This window comes from Trichomonas vaginalis, chromosome VI (assembly GCF_026262505.1).
Source record: "Trichomonas vaginalis G3 chromosome VI, whole genome shotgun sequence".
Taxonomy (NCBI): domain Eukaryota; phylum Parabasalia; order Trichomonadida; family Trichomonadidae; genus Trichomonas; species Trichomonas vaginalis.
The window spans coordinates 10,515,809-10,540,002 of record NC_067208.1 but is presented as its reverse complement, the minus strand read 5'-3'; the positions used below and the strand labels follow the sequence as shown (position 1 = coordinate 10,540,002).

The window sequence follows — 24,194 nt, the reverse complement described above, 5'->3', positions numbered from 1 at the left end:
TATTACTCCTACTTGTTCGGCTTAAAATCTGCTATATTGTTAAGATAAACTAAGTCTAAATTTTGAACCATTTTTTGAAGTTTAAAGTGTAATACATATCGATTTTTTATCCGAATTTAAGAATTGCTTCAAAGTTTTAGCGTGAAATCGTGCATTTTTTCTAATGAAATTGTTATTATAAGATAAGCAATCTGAGTTTTTTTGAATAATATGTCACTACACATGATAGAGCGTTACGTGCTGAAAAGTTACGCTTCGTTCTGAAAGTGGTAATGAAGTTTTATTAGAATTCATCAAAAAAACGTATGAAAATAATCGTATGTCAAAATGTGAGCACTTCTCAAAATTTGCTCACATTTTGACTATTTTTGTGAGATCTTCCTCACAATTTTTTTGACAAACGTACAAAAAAGTGCCAAAATGTGAGCAAATGTGAGCAATTTTTATATCTCGAATTTTCTAGACATAAAGAAGTTGTTTACCGAGTTTTAGCTCTTATCTCTAACAAAAAATTAATTTTTAAAAAAATGACCGAATACGTTTCACAGCGAGAAAAAAATAAAAGGCAAGATAGAATTTTCTAGACATAAAGAAGTTGTTTACCGAGTTTTAGCTCTTATCTCTAACAAAAAATTAATTTTTAAAAAAATGACCGAATACGTTTCACAGCGAGAAAAAAATAAAAGGCAAGATAGAATTTTCTAGCCATAAAGAAGTTGTCTACCAAGTGTCAGCTGTTACTTCTTCTCAATACTGATATAAAATAAAAATCTTTATTATTTATTTAACCTTTATTGTTTCATTAAACTTCATTTATTTTATATTATAGTTTTATTCTTTTAGCTACTTGTAAAATAATCTAATTTTATATCATCATTTTACCGGATTATTCTTCAGTACATCGATTGTGTATCTAAAATAATATCATTATCCTTATTCTGTTTTTTCCAAAATTCTTTTAAATATCTTTTTTGGTTAGATTACTTTATACTTTTTACTTTTATTTTTTAATTTCAAAAAAAAATTTGGTGATTGTTCTATTCTGTTACAATGTGCATTATCATATTCTAATGAATTATTCATTACATACATTTAAAAAAACTTGTTAAAAATGAAATTAAAAAATTATGTTTATTATTACGCTGTGAATGTGTCAACAGCGGTCATGCCTGTATCTGTATCCCATATTTGCCACAACCTTTCTGTATCTGCATTTGTGTATTTCGGTTTCAGCTGATACATTTGATTTGGCGTGTAATTTGTTCCAGTTAATGGATTAATTGGGAGATCTTCATGCGGTGTGTTATTATTGTACTCCCAAATAAAGGCAGGAATAGCCTGAATGCTTTGGCAGCGCTCCAATGTCGGCCAGAATCTCTCAATCTTCCCATTTTGGTAGGGAGAATGAGAGTCTGTATGCCGCCATTGGACGCCCCAAAGATCAAGTAGATCTTGAAAGGCTCCCCTATTTTCTGAACCGTTATCGGTCCAGAAACAATAAGGGGCGCCAAATTCAATGAAGGCGGAAGCCGCAACGTTCGCTGTCGTCGCTGCCAGCATATCTGGTATTTGTATACACGCTAGGACTTTGCGGCTAAAATCGTCGATTATGCCATAAATATACTGGCCACGAACACCCCTAAAATAATGAACATCTGCGTGCCAGATAAGATTGGGTGAAAGCGCCCAATATCTTACTGCTGTTTCTGGCCCGGCATGCTCTAATCGCGTCTTGGTGAAATGATTTTCTTTGAAGTATCTGCGTACTTCTCTATAAGATACATCAATTTGTTGTAATTTCAAACGTTTCCATTGTTTTGTTTGACCACAGGGAAAGGCCCAGTGGTCATGTATCACAGCAAGAGCTTTGATTTGGTCGTAGGGATTGACCCTACGACCTTTCTTGCCTTTAGGCAATGGGATATTCTGTAAGCTAAATTGATTTTGTAAAAAAGATTTTGAAACATCTAAATATTTGAAATCATTTGATTGAAGGGTTGGGGCGATGGGAACATGGGTGCAAGCTTCTTCCCATGTCATTTTACCTTTTTCAATCTGATTGGAAATACCAATTAGGTAAATTCGATCGACATACCCTTTGTAAGGATTCATTCTAATGAAGTACGTTAACAATCAAAATATTCTATAAGTGTGTAGTATGGAATTCAAAAGAATAAAGAAAATGGTAACGTAAATAAACGTATTATGAAAAAATTGATAATTAAAATGAAAAAAATAAAAAAAAATAAGTAAAGTGACTGGAAATGAAAATTAAAATCAGTGTAAAGTTTTATTTTTTTCTCGCTGTGAAACGTATTCGGTCATTTTTTTAAAAAATTAATTTTTGTTAGAGATAAGAGCTAAAACTCGGTAAACAACTTCTTTATGTCTAGAAAATTCTATCTTGCCTTTTATTTTTTTCTCGCTGTGAAACGTATTCGGTCATTTTTTTAAAAATTAATTTTTTGTTAGAGATAAGAGCTAAAACTCGGTAAACAACTTCTTTATGTCTAGAAAATTCTATCTTGCCTTTTATTTTTTTCTCGCTGTGAAACGTATTCGGTCATTTTTTTAAAAATTAATTTTTTGTTAGAGATAAGAGCTAAAACTTTGCAGACAACTCCCCCATGTCTAGCAAATTTAACATTCGTCTCCCATTTTTATATATTTGGTTTAGAATGTTCGAAAATGCGTAATATGGTCATTAATATTAATTGAAAAGAACCTTGAATTAATTCAATCTGATCTCACAAAATATTTTAAATTACAAACTTTGTAGTTTGAATAGATAATTAGTATTAAACTCAAATAACTAGTTTATTTTTGAATAAAAATTATTTGAATTTATTCAATTTTGTGAATTTTCCTTCAAAAATCAAGTTTAAATATCTTATTAAAAAAAGTATTGGGGCTTCCAGGCACTTCGTGCCCTCTAGCCCCGAAGATGTTTTGTCACTTTTCAGGGAAAAAACATTTTTATTGTATATAAAATGAATTTTACAAAACCACCGTTACCCTTCTTTGGAAATAAGAGTAGATGTAAAGATATTCTATTGAGAGAACTTAAGAAACTACCGAATGGTCTAACATTTGTAGATTTGTTCGGTGGAAGTTTCTATATATCTCATTTGTGCCATACTGTATTTCCTGACTCAAAGATTATATGCAATGACTTCGACAACTATATGGACCGTCTCAAACATATACCAGACACTAACAAAATATTGAAAGAGTTAAAAGAAAAGATACCTATAGGTAAGATGGAACGTATACCATTAGATAAGAAAATACTGTCAGAGAGGTTTTGAAAAAAGCAGAGTATATTGACTGGGATAGTATATCTTCTAGACTATTATATAGTGGTTTCTATAAGAGTTCATGACATTGAAACACTTATGTCAAAAGTTTTATATCTTAACTATACAAAGGTTTTCAAAGAGAACATAGAAAAAATATATTGAGGGTATAGAGTTTGTGAGATGTCATTGGACAGAGTTGTATGAAAAATATAAAAACAAGGAAAATGTTTTCTTTATAGTAGACCCGCCGTTCTATAAACACATGGGATTTTCAATACCAAGTAGACTGGACTTTGAGAGACTCTTTAGAAACTTTAGACGTTTTACATAACCATCCATGCTTTTACTTTACATCCGATAAAAGTGGTTTGGAAAGTGTCATGAGATGGTTAAGAAGATATACATGACTATGAGTTTAGATACGATAAGAGATAGAATATGAGAGAGGTCCTATAAACTGGAGAAAGTGTCATAACAAAGAAATTTTACACTAGTAAGTAAATGTGGTTTGAAATAGGACTACTTGTTTTAGGTTTTTTCCATTGTGTCATTTACTATTTGACGTGGCAGAGAAAGATATAGAGAATATTGAAGATGAACCAATACCAGCAAATGTTCAGCATATGTACTCGTAAGAGATATTTTATCTAATATTAAATGGACGCACAGAACTTAGCGAATGCACAGCAACCTGGACAACCAAAAACCCAGAGAATATTCCAAATGAAGTTAGAATACAAACTGCAATGGCAAACTATGGTCAAGTGCCAACAGATGTACAAATGCAAACTGCCATGTCAAATGACGCTGCGTTAGGTTTGCCACCATGGTATGCAAATATGAGATGGAAAAGAGTTTTATACAAACCCTGAAGTGGGATATAAACAACTCTATGCAGATGAACGCAAACACAGGAGTTTGACCCAGAGTATGTTTTCTACCAGAGGAGAGAAATAGAATGTATGAGCTCCAGTTAAAAAATGCTATGGAACTCAACAGGAAACGTAAGAGACTAGGCGGACATTAGATTTTTACATATAGTAAAATGGGTTTCTTTGGAAGAATAGGAAACTTCTTTCGAAATGTTGGAAGAGGTATATGGAATGGAATAAAAACCGTAGGAAGAGGAATTTGGAACGGAGTCAAAAATATTGGTAAAAGAGTAGGTCAGTTCGTTGGTATTATACCTAAAGACCCTGAACCAGAAGAGCAAGCTCCTGTTATACAACAGCCTGAACCTGCACCACAGTCTAGTTGGCAACCAAATCCAACACCTCAACCGTATTAAAAAATTATATTTTTACCGTTCGATAGTAGTTGTATATGAAACTAAGTTCTAAGTAAAACGCATGGTATAATGGAATTATTCTTTTTCTTCCATCTGTAGTAAACCATACTTGAAAGTCTGAAATACTTCCACTTGGTGGTTCGTATAACTTTGTAGGTTTTTCGTAAAAGTCATTTGCCAAGCATAAGAAAGAGTTTTGGGCGCCAGAAAATGAAGCATGAACAATAATAGCAGCTGGGTCGAAAACATCTTTAAATAAATATGGTTCATCTCTTGCATATCGACTGTAAATATTTGCTAAAGGAAGTTCGACTTTCTGATTTAACATTCTTTGCAAATAATACCATGACATTGCAGTGAATTCTGTATATATTTGTTCGTCTTTCTTTGGATTGTCTTCGTAGATTTGAAATGACACTTGTGAATTTTGTTTGTCATATACAATTCTCACATAAAGTGTGCTCTCGGTATTTGCATATTCATCAGCATATTTTGCATAACATGAATTTATTTTATCTTCTATATTTTTTAACGCAGTCTGTAGAGAAGATGAAAGGTCAACTTGTATTAGCTCAATTTCTTCCCACATTTTTCGTTTCCCTTCAGATATATAATCTATATGAAACCTTACAATAAATGGAAAACTTTTATCTTCTACAGACACAAACTTCATTCTACGAAAGCCAATAGCTTTTGTGACGGATGGGTCTCTTAACCATCTCAATGGGTAGTCAAAACGATAGCCTTCATGCTTTACGGTCTCTGTCTCAAACTTTTGACCGACATTCGTAAAAAGTTCATCTAATGGTTTAGTTGTAGCAACTCTTGAATTTTCTTTTTCTATTGAAAGCATATTTTATCTAGAATAAAAATGTCGAAAGAAACAGCGTCTATGAGAGAAATACAACACAACCGACAACTCATTATGCAAGCTCTAAATAAGAACACAACAAACTTTTCAAACTATTCTAAGATATCTGAGTCATTGAAAGAAGGAAACTTAAAACTGACGATAAACCCATTGACAGATGAGTTTCTGTTTCAAGACAGTAAGAACCATACTGTCTGTGTAAATCCAACAAAAAGAACTTTAAACGAGAAACCTATAGATGAACTTCTTTTGAAAGCAGATATTGACAACAAAGCTGACAAAGAGTATGTTGACGATGAGTTAGCACGTGTGGCTAGTGCGTTAGTGAAGAAGGCAGATAAGGAATATGTGAATGAAAAAGATGAAAAAATTATAGAAAGGGTTGAATGGTACCATGAACGGACAACAAAGATTTTAAAAGGTAAAGCCGATACAGGGTGGGTTTCAGGATGTTTAGACCTTAAAGCGGATAAGAACCATACACATACCATTGCAAATATTACAAACTTACAAGAAACCTTAAACAGGAAAAGTGACGTTGGACATACACATACCATTGCAAATATTACAAACTTACAAGAAACCTTAAACAGGAAAAGTGACGTTGGACATACACATAGCTTCTTCGCAACTGTTGGTATAGAAAATATTGAAGGAACGGTTGAAGAAACTGGTGGGGATGCAATATATTGTAAACCTCCTAACTTTCCACAAGGTTTAACATCGGATGACGACATAACAACGATGAGAAACATTAGATGTAGAGATGTTTATGTCATGGAGGATGAACATAATATTAAATTCACTGCTCAAGATTTATATGACAAGAAAGCAGACAAAACAGAGCTTCAAACATTAAAGACAGAAATACTTCAAACCATTTACCCAGTTGGTTCTATTTATACGTCAATGAACTCTACCAGACCAGAAGTAGTACTTGGTTTTGGAACTTGGACTCAAATACTCGAAAGTTTTTTGTATTGTGCACACACTCCAAAGAAAACAGGTGGAAGTAAAACGATATCTGTCGACAACTTGCCACCACATAGTCATTCTGGTACAACAAACTTTTCTGGCGACCATAGCCACTCATTAAGAGACCACCCATTATACAACTCAGAGTATGAAGCTGGCTATGACGTTTTATCTCCAGATTATAACCATTCAGCAAAAAAGACTTTTCGACAAACTGAACCAGGAGGAAACCACCAACATACTTTTACAACAACATCTACAGGACTAGGTAAAAAATACATGCCACCTTACATGACAGTTTGTGCATGGTATAGAAATGCTTAGTCGTCATTTTCAACTTCTTTAGCATATTCGTCAGGAGTTGTCTTATATTTGTTAGGAACTGTCTTTGAAAGTATACCACCTTGAACTTTGACAAGTTTGAAACGAGGTCTGACAATAGTAGTTTTATCTTCTGCTTGCAGTCTGTACATTTTGCCATGTTTGCCTAAAACTTCATAATATTCTCTTGTATACTTTCTTCTATTTTTACGAACACGAATGTGAGTACCTGTCGAGTTCCCATTGTTGTCATAGTCAATAGTATTTTCATATGGGTCGCGTTTAGGTATTTCTATTTTTACTTTGTCACCTTTCTTAAGTTTGAAGCCTGGCATTCTTTCTTGTTTGTCTCTTTTGACTAAACTATTAAATATATAGTCTTTCTCTAAGTCGGGTTGTTTTTCATTTCTTCGGGGGAATGGTTTCCCAAACCTTTTTGTTTACGGTTATTGTAAATATTTAAAACTTGTCTCATCTTTGCCATGGAGAAGTGTCTATATTTGTCGTCATATGACATTTCATTTGCTTCACCACCTTGTGGTTGGTTTAAGTCTCTTAAGATTTTATACAACTGTCAATGACACCAAGAGCAGAATGGTTTTGGTCGACAATGAAATATTGGTTTACATTTTTTGAACGCAGATAGTTTTAATATCATCTGATTTGAAAGAACTTTCACAGTCAGATGTCAGTTTTGTTGGATGGTATTTGTCAACGAATATTGTCAAAGCAGTTTTCACATCTAAAATATTTTTGGACCATAATGGTATGGCTTCACAGTATCTTGTGTTTTGACCAACAAATATTAACCAGTATGGTGGTCCATCTTCTCTATACCTCGGAATGTTTTCCAAGATATCCATAAACCAAGCATTTGGTGTTGAACTAAAGATTTTTATCATGAGTGCTTTTTTTGTTGCCTTAGAAACATAGGGGTCCTTGTTTGGATTCGTCATTTTTATCCTATAAGAAATGGGTTTATTTGGCGCGTTAGCAGGAGTTGCATCCAGATTTTTGCCCGCAGTGGGAACAATAGCCAGAGGTGTATTTGGAGTTGGAAGGAAGATTTTGAGTACATTAGGTATACTGAAAGAGAAAGCACAACCTATTATACAAACTGTACAGAAAGGTTGGGATGTAGCACGAGATGCAGCAAATCTTATTCCAAATCCTGAAACAAGAGGAAAAGTTCAAGGATGGATGGACAATGTAGGAAGACAAGCAGGAAACTATTATAACAAAGCAAATGACTACTATAACCAAGCAGGACACTATATGGACCAAGGTGAAAGATTCTTTAACAGAGGATATAACCATGCACAACAATGGGTAAACAATAACCAACCTCAACCACCTCAAACTTGGGGAATGTAAAGTTTTTTACTGAGATGAAATGAACAATACAGCATTGAGACAAATGGGTTCAAGATGGATTTGTCGACTTCCAGCAGTTACACAACCACGTGTTTGTCAAGTTCTTCCTATACCTCAGGAAGTTTTAGACCGACTTAAAAAACCTAAACAACCAGTTGAAAACAAACCAAACTAAAATTTTTTACTGAGATGAAATGACCGAAGAAGTTGAAACGGTAGATTTGACACCACAAACAAAAAGTTCAGAACCATTGTCAAAACCTGTCAAAGAACTTACAGATGAAGAGAAAAATTCAATAATAGAAAGTGCCAGGTCTGGAAATGCAAACCCTAACTACAAAGTCACTTTTCATAGAAATGGAACGGCTAGTATCTCAAAAAAGAAACAGACTCTCACAAATAAAATATTGAAGTCTGAAGGAGCTTTCGAGACAACAGATGGAAAAGTTTACTTCACTGACCAACAGTTCATTATAGAACATCTCATTGACTTAGAGTCGAAATATTCTAAACTTTACAACAAACACAAAAAGTTGAAAGGAAAACAAAAACAAATGGCATATGATATTTATGAAGATGTTGACGACACAACTGTTCCTGCAGGTGAGGTAAAGTCAGAGGAACCGAAAAGTGACGAAAAACCGATAGAAGAAGAGAAACCAAAAACTGAAGATAAACCAAAACCAAAGTTTAGTTTCCAAACTAAACCAAGTCAACCTTCATTAGCTGGTATGGGTTGGCGTCAAAGACTTATGGCAGCAGGCGGTTATGTAAAGTAAAGAAAAAACATTTTTTTATTTTTATAAAAATGCCCCCATATAGAATGGATAGAAAGTCTGCTAGAATAAAAGCAGAGTTAGAAAGATATGGTTGGAGAGTTTCAAAGAAGTTTAAATATAGGAAGGGAAGACCCATAAAAGTCTATGACAAACTGTCTGGTCTTCGCTATGAAATGGACTTGGAAACAGCACGCGCAAATTATCCAAACAGATTAGAGAGGTTAGAAGAAGAACGTCTTATGGACATGCCTTTCGATGTTAGTGAACCTCAAGTTGAAGGACACGACGGCTTTGCCAGATTCTACTGGAAACATGACGAACAATTGCATCCTTTGAGACGGAAAAAAGGAAAAGGTGAAGACGCACATGCTCCCATGGAAAGAACAAGATATGCATATGAAAAGTACCGTGAAGTTAGAAGTCAAATTACATCTGGTCGAACCTTTACAGTAAACTTTGACGAAGGAAAGAACAAAGAAGGCTTCATGGGAGTACTTGCTGCAATTCAAGATGGAAATAAGAAAAGGATAACAATCTCAGATTGACCATAACAGATTTGGACGGTCACATTTACTTATGCACATGGCAATGTCACAACAGCTGCAATGCTTCTGACGCTTTCAAGACTACAAAGAAGAGAACAAATGGTTGACTCCGACTCAGACATTTGAATGCAATTGAAGGAATTGCAAGTGTAAAATTTGAATGGTACCAACCTAACCCTCAAGCAGTCAGACAACATGCTGGAATACTTCCCGTTTCAAATAAGTCTGACATTGACTTGACAAGGTATGGAATTTACAATTCAATTGAAACAATTGTCAATGAACCTTGCATTCTTACATGTCTCAGGAACTCTGGTCTTGTTACAGATGAGAAGATGAAGTATCTTGAGTCATGTGTGAAGACAAGGTACATTCTCAGAGGTCAATTGGCAAAAATTGCACCGTTGGCAAATGTCAATATCCGAGTCAACATACCTACAGCTAAAGGTTCTTCACATGACGACTATGTTGTTGACAAAGACTTACCATGGTTGAAGATTGCAATTGTCCACAACCACTTCATGTTGAACGAAAGTCTTACAAACCCATTGTTCGGAAAAGGCAAGTGCAACATTGTCAGAGCTGTAAACATTCTTTTCGAGAAAGGTTTGTTGGAACCAATTCCAGATGACAAGCTGACAGAAACTTTTGTACCAAAAGACGAAACAAACTTTTCATTGTTAGCAAGACCAAAAGTTGTTCCAGACAAAGTTCTAGTACAAAAGAAGTACACATTCCAAAAGGAGTTGGATTGTTCGGATACCAACCTGAACCAGAAGAACTTCCAATGAGGTTGCAAGAACTTCAAGATGCTATAAACAAACTTCCATTGAGACATCCAATTGACGTCAAATTGTATTGGAGAGCATCTGAGTTAGGTCAGAAGGTTTTATATGAAACAGGTTGCTTCGACGATGTTTATGAGATAACAGGAGAAGTTTCTCAGAAGATAAGAGACTCACTTGAATTTCCACAAACTGGACCAATTGGTTGCGACAAGTTCGACTCAGATGAAAGATATACTATGTCGACCTTAACGCTGCGTACATGAGGTTCGTCCAATATATTCCAACTGGAATTCCAAACGAAGATGGTGAGTTCCCAGGAAGGAACTATACAGTTGGAAAAGTCATACAACAACTGTATGATATTAGGAAAGCTTCAAACCCCAAACTTGCAATGACACTCAAATTGCTTATGAATTCGACATGGGGATATTCCATTAAGAAACCTCAAGAGATGAAGAGTAAACATTATGAGAAGGTCGACAACTTTGTTGAAAGGTTTTCTCCTTTTGTTTTGAAGTACGAATTCACTCAAGGTCAAAGTGGCTTAGTAACCACATTAAAACCTATTGTCGAACATTGGTCCTACCCTCAGTTCGCAAAGGCAGTCCTTGACAACTACAACAAATTCTTCTCCGAAGTCAAATCCAAAGTGAAGGTTTACTATGAGAACATTGACGCACTCATGACGAACGAAGAAGGGTACAACAAACTCATTGAAATGGGCATGGTCGGTGAAAAGATGGGTCAATTCAAATTGGACAAAATTTTCACCGAAGTTCATGTAATATCGAAAAGGAAGTACTGGGGTGTTAAAGAAGATGGTGAAATAGTTAAACATTGCATGAAATAAAAAATTTTTATTCGAATTTGAATCGGACAGGTCGAGTTACACCATTCTTGGTCTCAAACTCATATATAACCTGTTTGTCTGTATTTTCGTCGACTATGGCACGAGACACGAACATTGACCAAACGGACAAAAAGTGTCATTTCAGATGGTCACGCAGCCAATCGCATTCGAGCACTTCGAAGAAGCCTTACGTTCCAAGGGAGAGGGTGTCTGGTGCAAGGCAGAGGTCATGAAACTCTACGAGCAGTACATCCTCAATGCCTGGGAGGACAAATCGTCCTTGGATTGGCAATTCTACCAACTCCTCTGGGACGACCTCCTACGCAACTGGGATGACGAAAGAGTCCAATTCAGGGGTCAGGAACTACTTGTCCAAATTCTCATTAATTTAACATACTTATCCAAATAAACACCTAAATTTACTTGGGGTTTCCCCCTAAAATAAATTTTTTTTACTCTTAGAACCACTCGAGGTTCTCCTTACGGTTGTTGAGCTTGTCACCGTCAATGTGTCTGACCCTCGTCTTCTTGTCTGGATTTGGAACCCATTGAATTGCGACAAGCTTGCCCATGGAGATTGAACCGCGATTCCGAAGGTTAAGGTTCAAGTGTCCCAAGTTGTTGAGGACTGGGGTAAGAACCTTGCCTGTCTCCTTGTTGCGGATTTGGTATGGGTAGGGTTGGGAAATTTCGTAAGCGTCATCGGCAACAAGGGTTGCCCAAACTTCCTCTTCTTCGTGTTTCTCTTCTTCATCTTCTTCCTCTTCTTCCTCTTCTTCCTCGACAATTCCTTCTTCAATTCTGTGTTCACGAATTACGGTGTTGCATGTTCTGTCCTTTCCGAGTACCTTCCAGATGGCGTCTATCTCTTCGAAGAAACGGTAGATGAGTCTGGCAAGGTCTCGGTTCTCTCTCTCGTAATTGCGCAAGGTTTCCGTCAAATCATTCAGGCATTTCTCATTGGAAGCTTGGTTCATGAGGACATCGGCTTTGAGCTTGGTCATCTCTTCCATAAGACTACTTTGGAGAGTCTTAACGGTGTTTGTCAGATGAGCTTTCAAATTCAAAATTTGAATTTGAACTGGGCGCTTGTCTGGCAACATTGAAAGGACATCTGCCATTGTGTTCGGCTTCGGTGCTTGTTCGGACATCGAAAAAATGAAGTGGTTTGAGAATGACGGTTTTACTTCAAAAAGCTTGTTATGACGGTTAAGTCATACAACAAGTTTAAAATAATATCTTGTTCTTCTTCTGAACGTTTGTTGTCTCTTCCGATAAAAGTTTCGAACATGAGAACCAAAAAACGTTTTTTGAGATTGCGGAAGAGTTCAGGCAAACGTTCATATTCTGGATATGTTGGGAGCAGTTCAAAACATCTGAGCTGACTTTCGGACAAAATTGGGACAATGTCAGAAAATTCATCTTTGGTCGGATTGCTTGAAGGTAAGTCCCTTACATGTAAGTAGCTCTGGTAAAGTCTTCTCATTTCTGCTAACTTTTGGAGTATAGCTTCGTAGTTTAGAAGTTTTAATTTTAAATGTCTTATTCCACTCTTGACATCTAAACGGTAACTATCCATGAGGTCAAGAGTAGCTTTGGTAGCTTTAAGTGGAGCTATCTGTTCCTTGACTTCTGCAATTTTGGTTGCAATTGTGATTTGAGCTCCTTCAAGTTCGCCGTCTATGTCGTTCTCAACGCCTTCAACCATAGCTTGAAACTCTTCATCGGTCCATTGAGATTGGTGTGGGACGAATTTAACTTGCTTCATTCAAAAAATGAAAAAAAATGTTTTTACTCTAAACGTTAAGGTTTACTGAACTGGTTGGATGTCGCCTTCACAGGTTATGTAGAACGGCTGACCCGAGAAGTGAAGGAGACCCTTGAGAATTTGGCTCATTCTTGGGAAAGGGTTCTCTCTGGTTGGAAGTTGTATCCAAGGACGCTTGGCAAAGAACTTGAGAAGAGCTTCTTTCTTTGCTTGCTTTATGTCGTCGTAGGCTGTCCCGTCTGGTATTTGAATTGGAATTCCAGTCGAAGTCTCGAGATTCAAGGCAGCCCTTCCCGTTATCCAACAGTTAACAAGCTTGCCTTTTACATTCTGCCTGAGGAAGTCTTTAACAAGCTCGTTAATTTCAATTAGGTAAATTGCCTCGTCGGTCGGTTCGACCTCGACCATTGCTACTGTCAGAAAAAGTACTGCTACTGTCAGTAAAAGTACTGCTACTGTCAGTAAAAGTACTGCTACTGTCAGAAAAAGTACTGCTACTGTCAGTAGCAGTACTGCTAGGAGCAGTAAAAGTACTGCTAGGAGCAGTAAAAAGGAAAATTTGAGAGGGTTTTCGACGATAAAGTACTGCTACTGTCAGTAAAAGTACTGCTACTGTCAGAAAAAGTACTGCTACTGTCAGAAAAAGTACTGCTACTGTCAGTAAAAGTACTGCTACTGTCAGTAGCAGTACTGCTAGGAGCAGAGATTTTTATCGTTGTGGTCCGACGGTTAAGCCACAAACGAATGTCCGACGTCCCACCAACCGAGCCGATTCCCAAACCAGAGGAACCTAAAGCACCAGCCCCTGCACCTCAGCAACCTCAGTTCCAGCAAGTCCCTCCACCAAATTACTACCAATTTCCACCTCAAGGTTACTACCTACCACAAGGCTTCCCGAACTACCCTCCTCCTCAGCCTATGCCTTACTTCCCCAACCCTTGGATGTTTATGCAAAACCCTGCCCCACAATTCCAATCTCAATCCAAGAGAGACCAAGAGTTCGAGGAAGGTCTGAACCGCTTACGCAAAGATTATGCTACTGCCCCTATGGAAGACGACAGGCTTTCAGTCTCTTCCCTCAAATCGACCGATTCGACTCGTACCACAGATTCGGTTCGTGACCGTGAAGACTACCTCAAGCAGTCTGAGAGACTCTTCATCTTACAATCATTTACAACTGGAGCTCTCAAGAACATGCGCAATTACGAAGGTCAGACACCAGCTGGAGACCGCAAAACAGACGTACTCGCAAGAGCAGTCCAACTGGTCAAGACAAAGACTGAGATAGTCGACTTCATTCTTGCAGCTTGCCCATACAAGTAAAAAAATAAACAATTACGAGTTAAACTTTTTATTCTTTCTTTTCTGAGTTGTTTAGAGCTGGTTTCTCTTGTAGGAACCTTTCGTACTCTTCCATGGTCATGTAATTGCGAATTTGGTACGCAATTCCAGGTTCGTTGTTTTTGAACCTTACGTATGTAACGCTTCCATCCTCCTCGGGGAAGTAAGCTGCTAACATCTGACCAAGTTTTCTCGGTGACTCGGAGCTCATAAAAATGTCACTTTTTAAACGTTAAGTTTTTAGTCTTATTTTACCCTTTGTTTACCCTTTGTTTGTCAAGGTAGTATTGGAGTGCAATTTCTCCAAATTCTCTGTGTCGGAGTTCTTCAGCATTTTCCAAGGTGTTCCTGGAGAACTCAAAGAAGTTGTCAAGAACATACTGCCATGCTGCTCTTCTGAGTTCGTCGGTATTTTGGAAGTGTTGCACCTTCGAGTCTTCGGACATGAAAAAAATGACACTTTTTCTATTAAACCGTTTTGGCATTTCTCATGAGTGAGTATAGTTCTGCCGAACCATTGGAAGAGAAGAAGTACCCTTGCTGGCAAAAGACAAAAATAGTTGCCTTAGTTGTCATTGCAATTGTACTCGTAATTGAATTCATTGTACTTCTCTTCACGTACCTAAAACTCAAGGACGGCATATGCTTTAAGAAGCTACCATCTTACTAAGACTAAACACTTAGATTTTTCAAGCTTGACTTTTTACAATTTGAACTTTGTTGCTGAATTCAGCAAAAATAATGTTTAGGTGAAGAGGTGAGATTTCACCTCTTTTTTCACCTGTTTTTTCACCTCATGAATTTTCATGATTTCATCGTAAATGTTTTGTCAAACATGAACGTAAATGTTTTGTCGAAACTTCATCGTAATGAGCGTAAATCAGACAAAAATAATGTTTAGGTGAAGAGGTGAGATTTCACCTCTTTTTTCACCTGTTTTTTCACCTCATGAATTTTCCCGAAATAAAAAATAAAGTTAGTTTTATTTTTTATTTTATTTATTTTTTTATTTTGTATAAAAAATATGATTTCAACAATCGGCACAACAACAGTTCAAACAACTACAGCACCAAACTCGTTAGTTATGAATCCAACATCTATGTTGGTAGAGATGAAAAACTTCATTCCTTCTTCATATACTTTCGAAACAAAAATCCAGAAGATAAAGCAAGAACTTTTAACAAGTAATTTAGACTGTAGTGCGAAAGATGAAACAAATGAACAGTATCTTTATGAAATGCAGGACATTATTGACCATTTACCCAAATTGCCTGAAATCCAACAACAAAAACTCACTATTCCTGAATTCGACGAAATTGAAGTTAAAGTTACTGACTCAGTAGAAATAAAGAAGTTCATACGAAAGGTAAATTATGAATTCCTTGGTTTTCATTGCAACCATAAAGTTATGGACAAAGATTGCGACATGTTATATAAGAACATCTCTGACCTTTACAAATCCGAAGAATTTAAGACCTACGACAACTTTGTTTCATTAGTTGCAAAATGTGTTTGGGAAATAAGAGATAAAGATAGTAGGGGTAAGGTATGGAACGAACAAATAAGACCCGCTATGTTCGAGATGAAGAGAGCAATTGACGCCTTAGTTGTTTTAGCAGGTAAGGTTTCAGAATATAACGCAAAAATGAACCCGCAATGTTCAAAATGTAAAGCAGCAATGAGGAAATATAACTACTCAGTCAAAGAGATAGAAAGAATGCGAAACGACTATGCAGACTTAAAGAAAGAAGCAGAAAAGCCAGCAGAAGATAAAATGGATATGTTGACATTTCTTAATAAAAACTATCCAACAGCAGAAGATTTCCTTCTATCTGACGTCAAGAAGAAGTATAAAGAAACTTTCGGTATCGTTAAAACATTCGATGTACTGACAGAAGAAATAGAAGCTACGAAATTGTTTAGGATTTCAAATATACATCATACAATTCATGTAAAACGCTTATAAAATAACAGGTGAAAAAAGAGGTGAAAAAAGAGGTGAAATCTCACCTCTTCACCTAAAATATATTTTTATTGAATTCAGCAACAAAATTCTGAGTAAAATAATTTTTAGGGCTTGTGTCAAACCGTTGAGTTTTCACAAAATTTAAAAAATAACGTTTACCATGTGAAACGCTTATAAAATAACTGAGGTGAAAAAACAGGTGAAAAAAGAGGTGAAATCTCACCTCTTCACCTAAAATATATTTTTATTGAATTCAGCAACAAAAATCATGAATTTCCTCATATGCTTGCTTCCCTCGGAAAACCGAGAGAAGAACAGCGAGTAGTGAAAAAACCCTGGTCGCCAAAACTCTTTATTTTTCAAGCTTGACTTTTTACAATTTGAACTTTGTTTGCGTAGATATGAATTCTGAAAGAAGTATGAGGGTCTTGTATGACTTTGTACTTCTCCCATAGTTCATGTCTGTCAAACTTACCTGCCATGGACTCTTTCATAAGTTCCATGAAATCGTCTTCGGACAATCCAGGGAAAAGTATGATATCAGTAAGTATTCTTTTAACATCCTTACTTAAACTCTTTGCTGTCTGTACACAAATGACAACTGAGATGTTAAAGTGTCTGAGCTTCTTAAGAATTCGACACATATCTTGTTCTCTGTTCTTTAACAAAGGATGAGAAGCAAAGTCATCTAAAATAAGAAGACATCTATGAGGGTAAGTCTTCCAATCGTAAGATTGCAATTTCTTCGAAATGTATTCTATCTCTTTCTGTTTGTTTCTGAAGTGTTTCTTCTCTAATATTCTCTGCATTTCCTCATTTGGGTCTTTAAACTTCGAATTGACATACTCATTTATAGCATTGTACTTCAAAACTCTTCTTTGGTACTTCTTTATCCAATCTAACAACTCAGAGTCTTTTACATACTAACTTAGACTTTTTTAATATCTTTGAACGAATTGACGGTTTGGTCAAATTGACCAGAAGTACTACAAATGACTAACTAACTCATAGAATGGGTTCTTCTCATCTAGTTCTTGTTGTTGTGCAGCCATTTTAAGATAAGTGAAAGTCTTACCCGACCCAGGCGGTGCAATTAGACCTGTTATACCATTCTGAGCAAATAGAACTTGTCATGTATGGGTTTTATCTGAGCATTTTCCAACTTCCTCTTGTTCTTGTTTAAAACATTCTCAAATTTCTTGTCAATGTCAGCAAACTTTTTTTCTAACATATTTTTAGAAAAATTAAAAATTTTATCTTTTAGAAAATGTCTAGCGATTTCGCTATCTATATTCGAGACAAGCTTTTCGACAGCAAAACATCTGTCGACCATAAAATCTTACATAGTGTAAACAAGAAAGGTGAATTTGTTCTAAAGTTCTGTTTCTGGGAATATGACAAGAACCATAAAACATTAAGCAGAGCAGTCTTAAAATTTGTCAATGACAGACTTGTTGACAGAGATGACGCCGATTGGAAAGATGAAGTCCAACAAAAGTTCTTAGAATGCAAAGAAGGCACATGCGCTGTTCTTGAAGATGAAATAGAAAACAGAATAGAAGAGCTATTAAAGGACAAAGAACTTTTACAGAAATATGGTTCGGAGAAATTTGACATAACTCCACCAGAAGAAGAAGAAGAAGAGAGAGAAGAAAGAAAAGAAAGTAGAAGAAGAGAAAAAAGAACCTGAACCAGTTCCAGAGAAAAAGAAATTTGACATGTAAAAATAAAATTTTATTTTTAGAACATTTCTGGGTCAATGTCAATGTTCTCTTCCTCTTTAGGAGCAAACACTGGCTTAGACTCTAAAATCTTTTTACCCAATTTACCTTGAACTTCAACTATCTTAGACTCATAATATTCATAGTCGTCTGCTTTCTTTGGTTCATAAGGTATAACAAGTTTGTATGCTTTGCCTTCTTCGAGTTTTGAGAACTTTCTGTCAAAATTTTCTTTGACTGCTAACAAACCTTCTATGTCTAAGTCTTCAAAAGTTGCACCACTTTTTCTAACAACAGCAAACTTAACTGGTGCAATGTTCCAAATTTTGTCAAATGTAGACTTTTCAAAATTGTAGAAGTAAACATTCAAATATGCGAATGGAGCTAACTTATTTTGACTTCTGTCATGTACTTATTTACTGAGATGAATTTTGCCATCTTTTCTATCGGATAAAAAAATATTTTTTTTAAAATTTACTCAGAAAAATTTTTCTTTGTATATACGCCGTTCTGAACATCTAAAAGATTTTTGACATTTGCCAAGAATGTTCGTTTAGACGCTGCCATATAACCATATTCTTGACAATATTGTTTATATGAATCGTACAATGACCTTTCATCTAATGACACAAAGTCAGTTCATCTATGAACAGTTCATATACACTCTTGTTTGCTTCTAACAATGTTTGTCTCTTCTATGTGGAATTTGTCTTGGATTGAACTTAGAAATATCTAATGTCATGAAATATGAGAACAAGTGGTTGTAAAAGTCAGATGTCAAAGTTTCTGCTAAGTCGTCAAAATATTCTGTATCTTGCATATGAGAATCTGACGTTCTGACAACTACATATCTTCTGTCAGAACTTTCTAACTTCATCGGAACAACATTGTTTGAAACCATAATGAAGTTTGCAACATTTTCACAAACTCTTTGGTCTTTATACTTTCTTTCAACAACTCCAACTTTGTCTGTTATAAGACTCTTCAAAGCATCTGAGTTTAAAACCTTTGTTGTATCTATACTTTGAAGTTCGTTACATACTATAAGTTTCATATTCTCTATTGAAGAGTTAAATTTACCGCAGATGTTTTCTAAGTTTGTCATATTCGGGTTCGAATAGCCTCTAACAGTTTGCATAAGATATCTGTAAAGAAAGTGTTCTTACCTGTTCCTTGTTTTCCAATTATGATGAGAGCAGTTTCATTTTTAGCACTTGGATGTTGTAAGATGTTTGCAAACCAACATAAGATATACTCATAGACTCTTTCGTTTCCATTGCATATAATTTCTTTGACATGGTCTAACCAAGCTTCTATAACATTTTCTTTCCATTCTACTTGTTCATATTTATATCCAGTGAAGATAGAATAGAAGTTTGGAGATGGTGTATAGAACTTTATACCACGAACTGAAAAATCTTCTAACTTTGACAATAAGATATCCCAAGCATCTAACATCTTCATACCAACTTGTACGACTTTTATTTTCTTAAGTTTCTGTCTACATTCTTGTTCTGAAACTATTGTCGCTTTAGGTTTGTTAAAGACACATCCCATTCTTTCATACATAACATTCTGGGGCAGAGTCGACATAAATGACTAAACGTTTCAAATTCTCGACTGCTTTGTTATAGTCTCGAAATGGACACATATTTCTGAATGCTTGGAAGTCATAAAAATCTGAAACATCTATTCTGTACATTTTTATAAAAATAAAAAAAATATTATTTTTTTATTCTTGACTTTGTTGTTCCATTTGTTGCATTTGTTGTTCTTGAGCTATTTGTTGTTGAAGTTGTTCTTGTAATACAATACTTTCACCAGTTGCATCTTCCAATTCGAAACTTTCTGCCGTCATTGACAAATACATAGGACATAAAAGTTTTACAGGAACAAAGTTTGCGTCAACTAATGTCAACGTTATACTTGCCAAAGTGTTTGAGTTCACTAAGGTTGAAAATTCTGCATTCGAATGAACAATAGGCAAACCAGCAGAGAAAGTATTGTTTATACGCATAAGTATCTTTTGGTCATAATAGTTTCTGTCGACATTCGAATAACACTTTGAACCTAAGTTTGAAACAATATATAAGAATTGGTGTGCTTAATGTCAATGGAATAGACATTCCTTGTATGACACCTTTTCCTGTTATAGGAAACTGTTGGTAGTAAAAACCAGAAATAAGTTTTGTATTATAGCTCATATCGTTTATAGTAAACTCAGTCGGACATCCAAACATAATGAAACCTGCTCTAGTTGCAGCACATGTTACACCGTCTTAAAGTATTAAATAAGTCAACAAAACCTGTTGGTGGTATATCTGAGTAAGTATCTTCAAAGGAGTATTTTTTACCATTCACAACAATAAAGTCTTCTGGTGTCAAAAGAGCAAAACAGGCTTTAGTCGTCATTGTGTTTAAGGTTAGTTTACAATATCGTCCTTGAGGACTTTGTAAGTTTGTTGTTATAGAATTATATGACTCAGGGTTTTTAGTCGTAATAGTATAAACCATTATGTCTTCTGCCATTTACTTAGCAAATAAATTTAATGAAATGTTGTGGTCGTCAAATATTTTTATAACGTCTGGGAAACTATATTTTAAGTTCAACGTTTCACCCCTTTCATAACGTATATCTTGTCAATGACATTATATGAAACACCACAGCAACTAACGTCGGGTTCTATTTCTTTGATGTTTATATCGTCTGCCTCTGTCAAAAGTTTCAATAGTTCTTTCAAAACTTCATGAGGTGCAATGACATATGAGTTCACTTTTACAGGGTTGTGTTCGACCAAGTTTAACATTATACCCAAAGCTTGACAAATCTTCTCCTGAGTTTTAAGTTTGTCTTTAAGTTGTTGGTAGTCGTTTCGAATATCTGCAACAGAACTTAAGTCTCTGCTAACTTCAGGGTATGTTGGTTGTTCTTTTACAGGAACTATTGTTATACCATCTTCGTCTTCGTATGGTTTCCCCACTTCAACATCTCTTCTTTGACATTGACAACAACACTTTGACTGTTTGTTTGAGTTGGTGAATTTAACTTCACATCTGCCACCGCCATTAAACCTTTTGAAACACTCACGCTTCTATTTTTCGGAAATGACATTTTACTTAGAATAAAAAGATGGACGTATTCGAGTATCTCTTCGAATTGAAGCAGAACAAAGTTTACACACACAAACAATACAAATACATTGACAGAATAGTTCTTTATACAAACAATGGTAAATGTTATAGAATAGCAATATTTGCTGAACCAAAATTTTTCATAAAGCAAAGAAAGTTGGTATAACTGAAATGGTGAAAGTTCTTGAAGCAGACAAAAATATAACAACAAAACTTACAGATATTTCTAAAGGTAAAGTTTATAATACAATTTTATGTCAAAACTGGCGTACTGTCAATATTTGACGGAGAGAAGTCAGTTCAAGAACAACTTACTGACCTGCTGCCAAAATCTGCTCGATGGAAGCTGTCGTTATGCCAATCTGAGGAGCCCCAGCAGGTTTCATCGAACGAATCTTCAAAAGAGCATCTTCCGTGAAAAGTGCTATTGGTTTTGTAAACTTCTTTGCTCTCAGTTCATATGGACCGTCTCTGTCACCAGTATATTGTATTTGAACTGTACCAACAGTTGAAATACCACCCATAAAGTCTTCTGAGTCAGCAAATGGAATGCCAAGCCAAAAGTTTGAACGGTCTCCATTTGTATATTGAGTTTTTTGACCTCCTGTATGAGTCCATACTTTCACATATGGCATAATAGAACTTTGCATTTCAGGGTTAATGGTTGTTGTGAAGTTGTTGTTAAAGTTCATAGCATCTAATGTCAAGTTGTATGACCTCATATCCTCAACTGTAGAATATTCTTCTCTTGGATAATATTTGCCATCTATGTTTATATGATATTTAATACCAGGGTTGTAGAAACAAGAATAGTCATTTATAGTTCGTCTGAACAGTACAAACATAGTATCTGCATGTTTCATTGCAGTTGTTAAAGCAATATCTGTTCTTGCACCTGGGTCCATTTGGTTTCCAACTTCACCTGCAAAGTCTTTGACAGATATTTGGTGTATAGGGAACATAAGTGGAACTGCAATATATTTGGCAGCTAAAGCATTTGAAATATCTGGGTCCAACATATAGACTGCAAGTCTGCTTTCTATTCTCTTGCATTCAAACTGTTCGCATGTGAACTAACTGGGTCCCAAGCAGTTCCAGCAGCATTGAAATAATAGTTTACTTCAGTGTTGAGGTTTGAGAAACCAAAGTCTAAGTCAACTTTGTCTTTGCAAAATTCGGCGAATGACGTTTGATTTGCTCCCTTTACGTCTGTAAGAGTGAATGGGTCTTGTGTTGGTGCAATGACTAAGTTATTTTTGCTTGGAGTAAGTTCAATAGAAATTTTTCCTGCCCAGTTTGGCAAGTATCTTAAAAACCTGAAGATGAGGAAAGATGACAAAGGAACTCTAAGTTTCAGTTTTACTTTAGTGCAGCATTTCCATCTGAACCAGAAAGGTTAACATAAACTCCTGGAACGTTAGGGTCAAGTCTTCTTATTTTCTCAATAGTTGCATACTGGTCTGTTTGTTCTCTAGCTTGTGGTTGTACTGAGTTTCTCAAAGCGAACCATTCATAGTTTGCCCATGTTACTGTTTGAACTAAGTCAGAGTTAGAATATATCTTATATCCCATGAAAACTTCTGGAGCATATTGGTATCCGACATAGAAAATTCCATTGCAACCTTTCTTGTCAGACAACTTGGCAGAAGGTTTTATTTCAATGTCTTGTTCCACGTATAAGAAAGAGTTGTCAATAGAAATTATATGAAACCTGTCGCAAGCAATATCTACTGTTGTTGAAGAACCTTCTCCAAACTCACCTACGTTTCCATAAGAAACAGCAGTTGTATATTCGTAAGTTCCAGGAACTATTTCTGACCTTCTAATGGCATTGTCGCATTCGTTATACCATTCGGAAACATTTCCATTCATAGCATCCAAAACTGTTGGCGTTATATTCTGAGCGGCGTACATTTCATATGAGTAAAAATATAGAATAGTTGGATTTATATGTCATAATAGAACCCACGTGGACCAAGCTTTACTTTCTTCCTGACTGAGTTTTTAACTCTTCTTTTTCCTTCATTGCCCTCTGCTTGAAGTTGTTGCATCTTTGCATTATGTTCATCTAGTATGTTGCAATTTCCCATGTCCTTTTTGCCTTTTGGCTCTGGTCGCCCATCTCAGGTAACCTATATCCTAGAAAGAGTTTGTCATAGTCTGTATTTGAGTCTTTGCGTATTGTTTGCATGACTCTTTCCTGAGTTTCTGGTTCAAGCTCTTCAAACAGTGCTTGTCCATATGGAATAAGCTCGTTTCCAAATATATGTTTTTGTAGCCATTCTGGTTTTCTTTCCATGTTACCAACAATATCCTTTGTGAATGGGAAAGCTTTTACCCAATCTTTCAGTCTTGCGTCGTTTATTTCTGTAGTTGGTTTTATTTTGTCAAGGAACATGTTTTTCAATACTAACATTTCATTTGGTACTGTCCATTTGAGTTTTCTTAAATATTCATCCCTTCTCGATTCATCGTCTGCAAAGTAAGTTTTTATGACATTTTGTAAACTTTCGTTTGCAAGGTCATGTACAATAGGTTCTCTTCCTTCTATCTCCTAACTTTCTTTCTAAACTCTTCACCAAATATACCATCTTATGGTTCTGTGTAGTTCTTTGAGATAAATGTTCTAGAACGTCAGGTGTTATATTTCCATCAGCCATGTTCATTTCATACTGGTCCAAAATATCTGCATGTTTCATATCTTTCAATGGCATTAAAGCCGCGCTGAAAATACCAGCTATATCTGGTTCACCATTGACTTCCATTGCGTCTACAACTTCTTGGAATTGTGGTTGTAAGTTTATGAACCACCTATCTGGATTAGCTTTATGACCCCATCTCATTGTAGTTCCATCGTCTGCAGAAACAAAAGTAGGTTTGTTTCCATCTTGGTTAGGTTCTGAATGAACTTTAAACAATGTTTCATTTCTATATGTTTTCTTGAAATTTAACCTTTTATTTTCACCGAGTTCATCCGAAGATTGAACGTTAAATGCTCGTAAGTAAAAAGGGTTGTTGTATTTGTGTACATTTTCTTTCAGTACTTCCATTCTATGCTGAATATTTTCATCTGGTGTTGGAGTCTTTTGTATGTCGGCAAACATTTTTCGATATTCTTCTACTATGTCAGCCGAATTTTTTTTAGACTCTTGGAAAGATTCCATATTCTCCGCATA

The 24,194-nt window shown here is 35.6% G+C and overlaps 13 protein-coding genes and 3 pseudogenes across 16 annotated transcripts, besides 3 other annotated features; 10 read left to right on the top strand and 6 right to left on the bottom strand.

The window, feature by feature from the left end:
- Positions 1-452: part of a mobile genetic element that runs on past the window's edge.
- A 688-nt stretch (positions 453-1,140) lies between these two features.
- Positions 1,141-2,112: a mobile genetic element.
- Positions 2,113-4,344: 2,232 nt separating this feature from the next.
- Positions 4,345-4,587, top strand: TVAGG3_0840210 (serine threonine-protein phosphatase family; the record flags this gene model as incomplete). Its single annotated transcript, XM_001328491.2, has 1 exon — positions 4,345-4,587. The coding sequence occupies one exon, from the start codon at positions 4,345-4,347 to the stop codon at positions 4,585-4,587; it is 243 nt and encodes an 80-aa protein (XP_001328526.2).
- A 19-nt stretch (positions 4,588-4,606) lies between these two features.
- TVAGG3_0840200 (uncharacterized protein) lies at positions 4,607-5,440 on the bottom strand (the record flags this gene model as incomplete). The annotated part of the gene is made up of 1 exon (XM_051248825.1): positions 4,607-5,440. A coding segment is annotated over one exon (834 nt), but the record flags the coding sequence as incomplete, so codon positions are not given.
- Positions 5,441-5,767: 327 nt separating this feature from the next.
- Positions 5,768-24,194: part of a mobile genetic element that runs on past the window's edge.
- On the top strand, positions 6,203-6,757 carry TVAGG3_0840190 (phage tail repeat-like family; the record flags this gene model as incomplete). The annotated part of the gene is made up of 1 exon (XM_051248824.1): positions 6,203-6,757. The coding sequence occupies one exon, from the start codon at positions 6,203-6,205 to the stop codon at positions 6,755-6,757; it is 555 nt and encodes a 184-aa protein (XP_051084299.1).
- TVAGG3_0840180 (uncharacterized protein) lies at positions 7,727-8,128 on the top strand (the record flags this gene model as incomplete). Its single annotated transcript, XM_051248823.1, has 1 exon — positions 7,727-8,128. The coding sequence occupies one exon, from the start codon at positions 7,727-7,729 to the stop codon at positions 8,126-8,128; it is 402 nt and encodes a 133-aa protein (XP_051084298.1).
- TVAGG3_0840170 (uncharacterized protein) lies at positions 8,148-8,303 on the top strand (the record flags this gene model as incomplete). Its single annotated transcript, XM_051248822.1, has 1 exon — positions 8,148-8,303. One exon carries the CDS (start codon positions 8,148-8,150, stop codon positions 8,301-8,303), a length of 156 nt encoding a protein of 51 aa, XP_051084297.1.
- Positions 8,323-8,758, top strand: TVAGG3_0840160 (uncharacterized protein; the record flags this gene model as incomplete). The annotated part of the gene is made up of 1 exon (XM_051248821.1): positions 8,323-8,758. A coding segment is annotated over one exon (436 nt), but the record flags the coding sequence as incomplete, so codon positions are not given.
- On the top strand, positions 8,952-9,554 carry TVAGG3_0840150 (annotated as a pseudogene). The gene has a single exon. A coding segment is annotated over exon 1 (603 nt).
- On the top strand, positions 11,236-11,499 carry TVAGG3_0840140 (uncharacterized protein; the record flags this gene model as incomplete). The annotated part of the gene is made up of 1 exon (XM_051248820.1): positions 11,236-11,499. The coding sequence occupies one exon, from the start codon at positions 11,236-11,238 to the stop codon at positions 11,497-11,499; it is 264 nt and encodes an 87-aa protein (XP_051084295.1).
- Positions 11,549-12,241, bottom strand: TVAGG3_0840130 (cytochrome B-C1 complex subunit 6, mitochondrial family; the record flags this gene model as incomplete). Its single annotated transcript, XM_051248819.1, has 1 exon — positions 11,549-12,241. The coding sequence occupies one exon, from the start codon at positions 12,239-12,241 to the stop codon at positions 11,549-11,551; it is 693 nt and encodes a 230-aa protein (XP_051084294.1).
- TVAGG3_0840120 (uncharacterized protein) lies at positions 12,274-12,798 on the bottom strand (the record flags this gene model as incomplete). The annotated part of the gene is made up of 1 exon (XM_051248818.1): positions 12,274-12,798. One exon carries the CDS (start codon positions 12,796-12,798, stop codon positions 12,274-12,276), a length of 525 nt encoding a protein of 174 aa, XP_051084293.1.
- On the top strand, positions 13,603-14,181 carry TVAGG3_0840110 (uncharacterized protein; the record flags this gene model as incomplete). The annotated part of the gene is made up of 1 exon (XM_051248817.1): positions 13,603-14,181. The coding sequence occupies one exon, from the start codon at positions 13,603-13,605 to the stop codon at positions 14,179-14,181; it is 579 nt and encodes a 192-aa protein (XP_051084292.1).
- On the bottom strand, positions 14,210-14,410 carry TVAGG3_0840100 (uncharacterized protein; the record flags this gene model as incomplete). The annotated part of the gene is made up of 1 exon (XM_051248816.1): positions 14,210-14,410. The coding sequence occupies one exon, from the start codon at positions 14,408-14,410 to the stop codon at positions 14,210-14,212; it is 201 nt and encodes a 66-aa protein (XP_051084291.1).
- TVAGG3_0840090 (organellar and viral DNA polymerase type B) lies at positions 15,773-16,165 on the top strand (the record flags this gene model as incomplete). Its single annotated transcript, XM_051248815.1, has 1 exon — positions 15,773-16,165. One exon carries the CDS (start codon positions 15,773-15,775, stop codon positions 16,163-16,165), a length of 393 nt encoding a protein of 130 aa, XP_051084290.1.
- Positions 16,525-16,932, bottom strand: TVAGG3_0840080 (protein of unknown function, DUF4106 family; the record flags this gene model as incomplete). Its single annotated transcript, XM_051248814.1, has 1 exon — positions 16,525-16,932. A coding segment is annotated over one exon (408 nt), but the record flags the coding sequence as incomplete, so codon positions are not given.
- On the top strand, positions 17,433-17,889 carry TVAGG3_0840070 (annotated as a pseudogene). The gene has a single exon. A coding segment is annotated over exon 1 (457 nt).
- On the bottom strand, positions 20,453-20,953 carry TVAGG3_0840060 (annotated as a pseudogene). The gene has a single exon. A coding segment is annotated over exon 1 (501 nt).